The 11,997-nt window shown below is 44.6% G+C and overlaps 1 protein-coding gene across 1 annotated transcript; it reads left to right on the top strand.

Moving 5' to 3' along the window:
- The first annotated feature begins 222 nt into the window (after positions 1-222).
- C7H6orf15 (chromosome 7 C6orf15 homolog) lies at positions 223-2,065 on the top strand. Its single transcript, XM_029945002.1, has 2 exons — positions 223-821; positions 1,031-2,065. The coding sequence occupies exons 1-2, from the start codon at positions 737-739 to the stop codon at positions 1,915-1,917; spliced, it is 972 nt and encodes a 323-aa protein (XP_029800862.1). The 5' UTR covers positions 223-736; the 3' UTR covers positions 1,918-2,065.
- Positions 2,066-11,997: the final 9,932 nt, after the last annotated feature.

The raw sequence follows: 11,997 nt of genomic DNA, 5'->3' as shown, positions 1-11,997 counted from the left end.
TTTAGGCTCCTTCCATGTTTTGGCTATTGTTGACATTGCTGCTATGAACATTGGGGTACATGTGCTCCTATGCATCAGCATTTCTGTCTCTCTTGGGTAAATCCCCAGCAATGCTATTGCTGGGTCATAAGGGAGTTCTATGGATAGTTTTTTGAGGAACCTCCACACTGTTTTCCAGAGCGGCTGCACACACCATCATCTCTTAAGGATGGGAACCAGATCTATTTCCTTAGATACAAGGTCTCATCGAGGAGTAACCTCTCTGATGGGGGGCACTTCTGCACCACACAACTCCTGTTGGTTGGGGTCAAGGTAAAGGAGCTCTAGGGATGCATGAGAAAGGGGTATGGAAGAGAATGGTCTTGATCCCAAAGAGAAAGTGAAGAGAATCAAGTGTTTCTATTGCTGAGAAGGCAATGAAGAGACTGGGACCCCAATGGCAAAGACCCTCCTATGCTTGGTCAGGGAGTCAGAACAAGGTAGAATTGGCAATCAGTGATGAGCTGTGAACCAGGACACTTGGGTCAGGAAGGGGTGGGGAACTTGAGGAAAGGATCTGGGAGTGGAAACACCCAGCTTCCTTGGGTCATTCAAGTGCCACCTGTTGCCACAGACTGAATTAGGAATGACAGTGGAATGTAAAGACATTATCTGCACAACCACTGGCTCAGCTTGTTTCTGCTGTCTTCTGCCCCACTGAGAGGAAAAAGGGCTGGCTGTCTTGGTGCAGAGACAGATGTTAGAGCTGAGCAAGATGAAGGGCTGCATGGTGGGAAGCAGGGCTCTTCTGGTCTGTCTTCTGATCTGTCTTCATCTTCCAGGTATGGAGGCTTTGCCCAACCCTTGCGCAGGAGGAGACTGGGGGCCCCAGAGGAGCTGGAATTGAGGGAAGGGGTAAAGGAAGGAGGGTCTCTTGGGTCCCTGGGGCAAATGAAGGGACTCAGAGCAAAGAGAGTCAGGGAATCATGGAAGGCAGGCATTGGAACCAAACATCCAGTCCATTGGCTGCCTCCTCTTCCCTTTTCCTCAGGCTTCTTTGCCCGAAGCATTGGTGCAGTGGAGGAGAAAGTTCTCCAAGACTTGGGAACCAACTTACCTCTGCTTGAACAACCTTCCTTGACCAGCCACTCCAACTCTGAACTTCCTCGCCCAAAACCAGACCCTGGGCCAAATGATTTAACAAGGGTTCCTGTGAAGCCTAATGCCTCTCCATCAGGTGGCTCCCAACCTACAAGAGGTTCTGGGGTTCAGAGGTGGCCCCCAACTGAGGAGATGCCCTCCATGGATCTCTGGTACTCTGAGGATCCTTGGCAGATGAGGATTGCTGCCACTGAGAACCACGTCGGGGAAGTGCTACCTGAAAAACTGTCTTTCCTTTCTGGTGCTGTTGCCCCCACTCTGGGCAGCAGTCCTTTACCCGCAGGGCCCTCTGCACGCTCCATGGGCCCCGTACCTGAGGCTCTACTCCTCCGCCAGGACTCCGAGTCTAGATGGCCACTCCATTCTAATGTTCTGGGAGCCCAGAGAGAAATCCTTGCCCAAAGCCCACCCTCTCTTATTAACAGGATTCAACAGCCACTGCTGTCTGGACACCCCTGGGGAACCCTAAATCCAAGCGTGTCCTGGGGAAGCGGAGGTTCTGGAGCTGGATGGGGAACAAGGCCCATGTCACATCTTGTGGGAATCTGGAGTCTCAATAATCAATACCCAAGCACTAGCTGGGGGGATCTTAACCAGTATCCAGGTACTAGTTGGGGAAATATTAACCGATATCCAGGAGGCAGCTGGGGGAATACTCATCTACTCCCAGGTATTAATAATCGGTTTCCTCCCAGAGTTCTCCATCCTACCAGTTTTTCTTGGAATATCCCAGCTGGCCTCCCCAGTCCTCAAAACCCTGGGTCACAGTGGGGTTAGGAGAAAATCTTAAGTTGGAAATCAGAGAATGGAGTCCTGCTCCCTCCCCTTGCAGTAGGAGCTAAATCAGGATTCAACCAGCGTGTTTTCTAGCACCATCTACTTTTCACTGACTCCGCTGCTCCCCCCATGCTGATCTCCAATAAAACATAAGCAATTACTAAATTTGCTCCTTCACTGTGTCTTTGTTTCTGGGTGCAAAGTAAAGTGAGTTTTGTCCATCCCCATTTTCTAGCCATGCCCATGTCTCTCTAGGATCTCCAGACACTCTCTTGCTGTCCTGTCCTTTGCAAAAGATCAAAGCTCAGGTGTTTGAGGGTGGAGCTTCATGGCCTCACCCTGGCAGAGTGGGAAAGCTGGTTCCAGAATTGTTCTGAAATCTGAAGAGGGGAGAAAGGGCAGCAGGACTAATTGAGATGGTACCTGTGGCAGGAGGGAAGGGTGAGGTCCAAGAAGTTAGTACCAGGGCCAAGTGGGAAATGAATACCCTTTGATTCAGAGAATAAGAGTCAGAAATTCATTTTTTGTCTCTACTTCTCTATTCTTCCCCAGAAACACAAGCTTCTTGGAAACAGACGATGCATTGATCTCTTCCCTTTCATGTATCACTTGGCACCCTGTGCCCTAGAGAACCAAGACTTTGAACATTTGCTGAATGAGTAGTACACTTCAATAAAGGAAGAAAGTAAAGGGAGAAGGTAAAGGGAAAGAACAATATTGGTGTCAACAACCCTTCCTGCAGCTGTGTTTGCTGCTTTTATTCCCAGTTAATGACACAGTCTCTTCTTTTGGTCACACAGGCCCTCCCGTTGGTTTCCCTGGAGCGCAGCACCCTGCACAGGAGTTGGAATCAGGCAGGGAGGGGCATTCTAAGAAGTGAGGATGGAGATTACTGGAGCTGGCTGTGGGGGATGGGGTTTCCAGGAGGATGCTTTCCTTGTGGGCATGCCAGGGCTTTCCCTGTGCCATGCATGTACTTCACCAGAATGATCCAGGTGTATGTACCCTGAGATAGTTTGGGGATCACCCCAGAACCTAGGAATTGGTCAGGCTGTGGGGAGGAAGTAGGAGAATAACCAGAATTGAAGACATCAGGAGCTGCGTGCCTGACAGTGACGTGGGCATTCTTAGAGAAAGTTCTTGGATCCTGGTGTCTGCCACAATACTACATCCTGTGCCAAGAGCACCTTCTCAGGACACTTTCCATCACCAACCACACTCCTTTCTGTATCACTCAACCTTGCTCCCCCAATTCTTTCCCACCTTGGACTCTTGGTTTCTCCCTTCCTGAGGCAGCTGCTTCTGTTTTCAGCATCTGTCTCTCCCACAAGGCCAAGCTCATTCTCTCAGGCTTGGGGTCTCATTTCTCTCTATCCTTCTTTCTGGTTAATGATCTGCACTTTTAAATGTCAAGTTAGCAGGGTGCTTGGCTGTCTCAATTGGTGGAGGACCTAACTCTTGATTTGGGGGTTGTGAGTTCAAGCTCCCTATTGGGTGTAGAGATAACTTTAAAAAACTTCAAATTCCACGTCAGCACCCCTTCTTCTTTTCCCCATACTGCCTAGAGTGTAGGCACCATGTGTCTATTTTGTTCCCTGCTATACTCCCAGCACCACAGTGTCTGGACCAAGGGCAGATCAGTGTGTTCCCTCCCTCTCGCTCTGTTTTGTCTCTTCTTCTACCTTATTCCTGAGCCACAGAGCTGCACGCCAAGCCTAATCTGTCCTCCTGTCTGGCCTTCCCAGAGCCTCATGGACATTTCCTTACAAACCCCACATAGCTCTTCTCAACTCGTAAGATGCCCTGGACACTCCATCATTTAACCCTCATTACTCTCTGTGAGGAAGGTATTACAAGATGAGGAAACTGAGGCCCAGAGAGCTTAAGCAATTTACACATGGTTACATAGCTAACAAGTGACATAGTTAGTGACTCACACCAAATTTTTATCATGATCTGTCCAGGGAGTGTTCAAGTACAATATGCAATTAACAAAAATCCATGTAACTTTTATTAAGTACTTACTATGTGTCAGACTCCGGATAGGGTGCTCTCACACACACCCTTACAGCGAATCCCCAAAATTGTATTAAGTAAACACTGCTGGGCCCATTGTACAGGTGGAGACACCAAGGCCCAGAGAGGGAAGGGAGCCAAGGCTTGCACAGAGGTAACATTGAGCCAAGGGAGTGGTACTTGGCTGCTGATGGAGGGACTGGGTAGCTGTGGCCATCCTCGCCAGAGGGGTCTTTGCCTTAAGGTCAGTTGTTGCTTAAAAAACAAAAACTAAAAACTGAACAGGCACAGGTCAGTAATTGCTGACATGATAAAGGTCCCAAGGGTTGCAGTGGGAGTTGCTGCTAGTGCACTGATTTTTCCGTGTCTATTTGTGGTTCATTGTTGGAAGTGGCGGCTGCAACAGCAGGAGGCATTTCTCTTCTCCTAGAAGGGAAGGTGCTGAGATAGGAAGAACACCCGTCTAGAAGTCAAAAAACCGAGGTTTCCTTCTCTGTGCCCACACAGGCTTCTCTGCCATGCCACTGTGAGCCGGTCACTTACCTCTGTGGACCTTAGTTTTCTCCTCTGTAAAGGGCAGTGAAAGCAGATATCCTGTCTGTCTCACCGGGTTGTTATGGATCATGAAAAAGTGAATTAGAGACTGAAAAACTCTGAACACAGCAAGGGATTGATTACAATTCAGTACTTGGTCCCACTGAGGCAGTCCCATGTAGAAGGACAGTCCTGATTCCACAGCAGGAGGTTTGTCTGGTGAAATGGCCATTGTTGACTTCACAGTTGATTATTAAGGCTGGTGTGATGTTTCCCAATGAGAGTCACACTCAAGAGAATTTTCCAAGATCCAGAAAGGAGAGTTGGCTTCTCATTTAAGCATGTCAGTCCTCAAAGAAACTGTGTTCAGTCAGATATTCTTTTTCTTTTAAAGATTTTATTTTAAAATAATCTCTACATTCCAGCATTGGGCTCGAATTCACGACCCTGAGATCAAGAGTCTCATGCTCTAGCGACTGAGCCAGCCAGGTGTTCCCAGATATTCTTTACTTACACACATACTCCTGGATGATAATAGTAATAGCTCTTTTACCATATATTTATCACAGATAAAATGTGTTGCAGGGTTATTTTCATTCCAACAATTCTGGGATGTAGATAAGTAAATAAAAAAATAAAATTTTTATTATTTCTATCTTATAGTCAAAGAACCTGAGGCCCAGCAAGGGTAGGTAATTTGCGTAAGGTCACCCAGCCAGTAAACTCCAAACATGGGTGGGTAGACTGCACAGAGCAGGTCAAAGCCAAGTTCCCCAGCCTGCACAGCTTCATGGCCACCTTCAGTTCTTTCTCCAACAAATCTACTCTCACCCATTTTTTCATGTCACCTGAAGGCCAGCAGTCAGGTTTGGGTTTTCTTTCTCACTCTGAGACCAAATGCTTACCTCTTGTGTTTCTTTTATTGGAATGATGTTCCCTATTGTCTTCCTCCTATCTATTTCTAGGTCAGCATTTTCTTTTTGCTGTCAGGAAACTGGTGAACACACCCTGGAGACACCGTTATTAACTCATACTGCTGCATGTGAGACCGAGCACGCAAGCCCTCAGGAGTATCAGCCACACAACAGGGTTTCCACATACAGAGCATCCTGGTTGTGGATGTCTGTACAGTCCAGGGAAGTGGGAGCAGAGCAGGCACTTCCGATCTCAGAGAGGTGGCTGTGGCTGGTGTAGGAATGACCATTTTTATGCTTTCAGTAGCAATAGCTCTTCTACAGGTGGTTTAGGCCCCAGGTAGATAGAGATCAAGGGAGTAGATATGGTTTATCCCACTCTGGTAGTTAAGCTGGTGATATAGGTGTTATTTGTTCTAAAGGAGCAAACTAGGCTGATGTGAAATGATTTCTGATGCCAGACGGGGCCTACTCAGCCAAGGCCTGCCATGGAAATGTGGGAGAAACAAATTGTGAAAACGTTTTAAAGCCATTTAGTCCTTCTTGGCCTCAGCATGTCGGTCACAACTGATAGAGTGGAAGCTGTCCCTCCATCTCCTTTCCTGTGCTCAAACTGCCCCCTGGCTACCCAGGGCCACCCATCAGTATTCCCCTCTGCCTGGGTCTGACTGCCGGGCCCACGTGTGGAACTTTCCCTGTTGCCTTACTCCGTCAAAACCCACCGCTTCTATACCAGGTGCTTTGGGGGCTCTCTGTTCACTGTGACACTGTAATATGCTGAATTAAGAAGAATTAACCCTGTAACTCATCAACAGGGGCAAAGGTGATGAATCTAGAAAGCCAATCTATGTAGTGGTCCCTTAGGTGTGTGTCTCCCAGTCTGAAAACTCAGGACCCCTCTCCTCCTGCCATTGTCTAAAGGACTTTAAGGCACTTTAATGTAAAGTTTGTTACCCTTACAAATTTATTAAACAATTAACAGCATTAAGCAACATTCTTCAATTTAGGTACTACTTACACAACTCCTACATAAAAACGTACTAATTTAATAAACCAAATTTATGCAAACATTAAATAGTGGTTCACATTTATGCTAACTTATGCATTTAATGAAAAATCTCAAGTTTGATAAGTAAGATGCTCTTAAGTGTCTTAAACCCCCCATGAAAATAATGTAAAAGTTATAATGTCGGTAATACTGATAACTTGACTTCCACTAAAAATCGGAAGGCTAGGGGTGCCTGGGTGGCTCAGTTAGTTGAGCATCCAACTCAGGTCATGATCTCGTGGTCGGTGGCTTTCATGTCATGATCTCATGGTCGATGGCTTTCAAGCCCTATATCGGGTTCTGCACTGACAGTGAGGAACCTACGTGGGATTCTCTCTCTCCCTCTCTCTCTTCCCCTCCCCCACTTACACTCTGTTTCTCTTTCTCAAAAATAAATAAATATTTAAAAATGTTAAAAAATCAGAACGCTAGCTCTATGGACTTAAACTCATTTCTTCATTCTTTTTTTAAGTTTATTTATTTATTTATTTAGAGAGAGAGCATGACGAGCAGGGGAGGGGCAGAGAGAAAGAATCCCAAGCAGATTCCATGTTGTCATTGTAGAGTCCAACAAGGGACTCCATCCCGGGAACCATGAGATTCCTGAGCCAAGCTGAGCCAAAATCAAGAGTCAGATGCTTAACCGACTGAGTCTCCCTGCATCCCCTCATTATTTTTCTTCTCTTTCCTCTCCCATTCTTGGACTACCTTTCTAAGATGTCAGTATTTGTATTTTTATACCATCCTGATATTTTAATAATCTTGGGATCTGCATTTTGACCACCTGAGTTTTGGCTGGAAGTGAGGCTCTTTTCATGGCTTACAATGAAAATCTGGGCTGCTAGTAACCAGCACGAACTGCTATTCTTTCTGCTCACCTGCCTTCCCCCTTCAAAGGATTCCCTGACTCCATCTCACATTTCCCTCAGTTATGAATGAAGCTTCTAAGTTTTCCATATCCTTGTCAGCACTTGTTATTACTTTTCATCATAGCTGGGCTTATAGATGTGAAATTGTCTCTGACTGTAGAATAAACTTTTTAAAGCGAATAGATTTTAGAATTTTGTAACCCATTTTCTCAGCTTAATATAACATACTTAAATCCCTCTTGCAGTGCTTAGGTGGCTCAGTTGGTTGAGCGTCCAACTCTTGGTTTTGGCTCAGATCATGATCTCACAGTTCATGGGATCAAGCGCCAAGTGGGGCTCTGCACTGACAGTGGGGAGCTTGCTTGGGATTCTCTCTCTCCTTCTCTCTCTGCCCCTCCCCACACATGCATGCTCTCTCTCCCTCTCAAAATAAATAAGTAAACATTAAAAAAAATCCCTCTTGACCAGTTTTCTCTCATTACAATATACTGACTAGATGTATTAGCATTATTAAATCTTATGCATTTCTTATTTATACTTTATTGTAATTAGTAGGGGAATCTAGAATCTTCTAGGAGGTGAGCAATTGGGTGACTTTATTAGCTCTCTTTTTTAGTGATGTTTTGGTTAATTTATTGTCTTGGTATCTACTTTGAAACCACCATCTCTTTCACTGTTGCCTCTGACCTCATCCCTTGTCAGACATTCTCATTTCTGTTAAAGTTCTATTTACAGTGGGACTTCTTGGCTTTCTCAGAATTCTTTTCTACTTACATAGATGAAAGTGCACCTCTCTCTGCTTCATAAACAGACACCTAATTGATAGAAGAAACAAAATGAACAATTCCCTTTTTATTAAAATCAATTTTTAAGAACTCCATTCTTTTCTATTACAAGTTTTCTTTTGTGTACTTTATATTAACTTTTATCTTTTGAATACTGTAATGATCTCATGACCTTTTACAGCATCAATTTACTTCAACAAACCGTAATTATCATGTTTCCCCTCATCCTCTTTCTTCTCATGTTTAACTGTTTTCAAGTGAACAATGGGAGCTCCTTTAAGTTGCCTCCTTTGTCCTTCTATTTTATTTATTTACTTAACTTTTGCAAAAAATTCCAGTATAATTAACATAGTATTATATTAGTTTCAGGTGTACAATATACTGATTCAACAATTCTATACATCACTCGCTGTTCATCACAAGTACACTCCTTAATCCCTATAACCTGTTTCACCCACCCCTCCCTCTAGTAGCTATTAGGTTATTCTCTACAGCTAAGAGTCTGCAGGTACCCTGGTGCTCAGTTGGTTAATCATCCAACTCTTGATTTAGACTCCAGTCATGATCTCATGGTACATGGATCTGAGCCCTGCATCGGGTTCTGCACTAATAGTACAGAGCCTGCTTGGAATTTTCTCTCTGCCCCTCCCTGACTCTTGCATGCACATTCTCTTTCTCTCAAGATAAAGAAGTAAACTTAAGGGGGGAAAAGTCTGTCTCTTGGTTTGTCTCTTTTTTGCCCTTTATTAATTTGTTTCTTATAATCTGCACGAGTGAAACTATATGGTATTTGTCTCTCTTTGACTTATTTCAATTAGCATTATACCCTCTAGATCCATCCACCTCATTGCAAAGAGCAAAACTTTATTATCTTTTTATGGCTGAGTAACATTCCATTGTGTGTGTTTTGTGTGTGTGTGTGTGTGTGTGTGTGCGCGTGTGTGTGTACCACATCTTCTTTATCCATTCATCTACTGCTGGACATATAAGTTGCTTCCATATTTTGGCTGTTGTAAATAATTCTGTAGTAAACATAGGGGCACATGTATCTTTTTGAGTTAGAGGCTTTGTTTCCTTTGGATTACTGCGTATGTTTTCTTTTAGGGGTTTTAGTGTTCCATTTTGAATTTATTTTTGTGTATGGTACAAGAAAATGGCTAAGTTTCTTTCTTTTGCATATTGCTGTCCAGTTTTCCTAACACTGTTTATTGAAGAGTTCCATCCCTTCATTTTTCTCTGTTCTTTTTAGCACATTCTTTGCTCTTCTTGAGGCATTCTTGTTTTCTGGTAACAACAGAACATTTAAGTACTGTCTTGATTCTTCTCTTCCCTGGACATGGAATCAGCTACCAACCAAGCCTTGCATTCTAAGGGGTCCTAATTTCTTTCAGGAAAGAACAGTATTTGAAACCAAAGGCAAAGTGTTGGGTGTTCATATGAGAGTCGATTCAAAATATACCTTCTTGGGGTGCTTAGGTGGCTAGTGGGTTGAGCATCTGACTCTTGATTTCTGCTCAGGTCATGATCCCAAGATTGTGGGATAAAGCTCCTTGTTTTGCTCTGTGGTGGTCATGGAGCCTGCTTAAGATTCCTTCCCTCTCTCTCTTTCCTGTCCCTGTATGCACTCTCTCTCTCACTCTTCCCCCTGCCTCCCAAAAAACCTAAGGTATGGGGTATCTGGGTAGCTCAGTCAGTTAAGCATCCAACTCTTGATTTCAGCTCAGGTCATGTTTTCACAGTTCATGAGATCAAGCCCCACATCAGGCTCCTCATCGACAGCATGGAGCCTGCTTGGGATTCTCTCTCCCTGCCTCTCTGTCCTTCCTTACCCCTAAATAAATTTTTAAAAAATTAAAAAATTTACCTTCTCTGTTGGCCACTTTCAAGATAGACAGTTTTCACTGAGTTTGCTAACTTAACATAATATGTTAATTGTTTCCTACTTTTATTTGATCTGTGTGTCATTAACCATGAAGATTTCAACATCACCAAGAGACTAAAGGAGGAGAACAGGAGGACCAGGCTGTGTGGAAGAATGAAGTGAAGGCACCTGTGGAGGCTAATGTAGGTGTGGGGAAGGTTGGAGGATGTGAATTAGGCAATATTCAGGTAGAGGTTAGGATTGGGAGCCAGTTCACTGCAGAGACTTTGAAGTGATCAGATTGGGACAGGGTGAAGTGCTCAGTGATATTTCCACCTGGTAGGGACTGTTTGAGCTATACTCATTTGAGGTGAGGCCATATTCAATCCTGTTATGGGTCAAACTATGTCCCAGATATGTGGAAGTCCTAACTGCCAGTACCTAAGAATATGATCTTATTTGAAAAGAGGATCTTTATTGAGGTAATCAAGGTAAAATGAGGTCCTTAGGATGGGCCTTAATTCAATAGGACTGGTGCCTTAATAAAAAGGGGAGGGCACCTGGCTGGTTCAGTCAGTAGAGCATGTGACTCTGGGTCTTGGGGGGGGTGAGTTGGACCCCTACATTGGGTGTGGAGATTACTTAAAAATAAAATCTTTTTGGGGGGTGCCTGGGTGGCTCAGTCGGTTAAGCCTCTGACTTCAGCTCAGGCCATGATCTCATAGTTGGGGAATTTGAGCCCTGTGTTAGGCTCTGTGCTGATAGCTCAGAGCCTAGAGCCTGCTTCAGAGTCTGTGTCTCCCTCTCTCTCTGCCCCTCCTCAATTTGCACTCTCTCTCTCAAAATAAATAATAATAATAATAAAATGTCATCTATAAAATATTTTTAAGGTGGGGGAGGGGTGCCTGGGTAACTCAGTCGGTTAAACATCTGATTCTTGGTTTTGGCTCAGGTCATGATCTCATAGTCATGATCTCCCCGTTTGGGCTCTGCTCTGGGTTGTTGAGCCTACATAAGATTCTCTCTCTCTCTCTCTCTCTCTCTCTCTCTCTCTCTCTCTCTCTCTCTCTTTCTCTCTCTCTCTCTCTCCTCCCTCTCCCTCTGCCCCTTCCCTAATCTCTCTCTCAAGAAAAAATAATAATAAAGGTGAGGGAAGACAATGTGAAGACACAAGGATAATGTCATCTACAAACAAATGAATGCCCAAGGCTACCAGAAGCCAAGAGAGAGAGATGGGACAGATCCTCCCTCACAGCCCTCAGAAGGAACCAACCCTGCTGATACCTTAAGTTCAGACTTCTAACTCCAGAATCCAGAGACAGCAAATTTCTGTTGTTTCAGCCACCCAGTTTGTGGTGCTTTGTTATGGCAGAGCCTGAGAAAGTTAGTTATAAATCCTTTAACCCACTCCTCTCCAGCCTGCCCTCCAGGATCATCACCGACCTTGTCACGAGTCACCTGCAACTAAGTGTAACTGGCTTGAAGATACTTTCTTGAGAGCAGGTTACATTATTCATTCATTTTGCTGTGTTTTTTTTTTTTTACTTTTTTAAATGTTTATTTACTTTGAAGGAGAGAGAGAGAGAGAGAGAGAGAGAGAGAGAGAGAAGGCACAAGTGGGGGAGGAGCAGAGAAGAGAGGGAGACACAGAATCCGAAGCAGGCTCCAGGCTCCGAGCTGTCAGCACAGAGCCTGACCTGGGGCTGGAGTGCACAAGCTGTGAGATCATGACCTGAGCTGAGGTTGGACACTTAACTGACTGAGCCACCCATGTGCCCCTCATTTCACATTAGTACTGTGCACTTACTACTAGGAGCAGGTACTGTGACTGCAGTAGGGAATACGATTCACATGGTCCTCACCTCCTGGAAGTTACACGCTAATGGGGGAGAAAGAAATGATCTCATAGTTACACAAAGGACACTGAATCTAAAATATTCTTCAGAATATTTTATTTAGAATAGATGCGCCATTGTGCGTGTGTAGGTTTGTATGTGTGTGTGCACGTTTAAAAGGGTTTGGGGAATGGTGGCTGTGGTGAGGCACCTTCCAG

This window comes from Suricata suricatta, chromosome 7, assembly GCF_006229205.1.
Source record: "Suricata suricatta isolate VVHF042 chromosome 7, meerkat_22Aug2017_6uvM2_HiC, whole genome shotgun sequence".
NCBI classification, from domain to species: domain Eukaryota; kingdom Metazoa; phylum Chordata; class Mammalia; order Carnivora; family Herpestidae; genus Suricata; species Suricata suricatta.
Note: the sequence above shows the minus strand (reverse complement) of the source record. Positions and strands in the feature narration are given on the sequence as shown.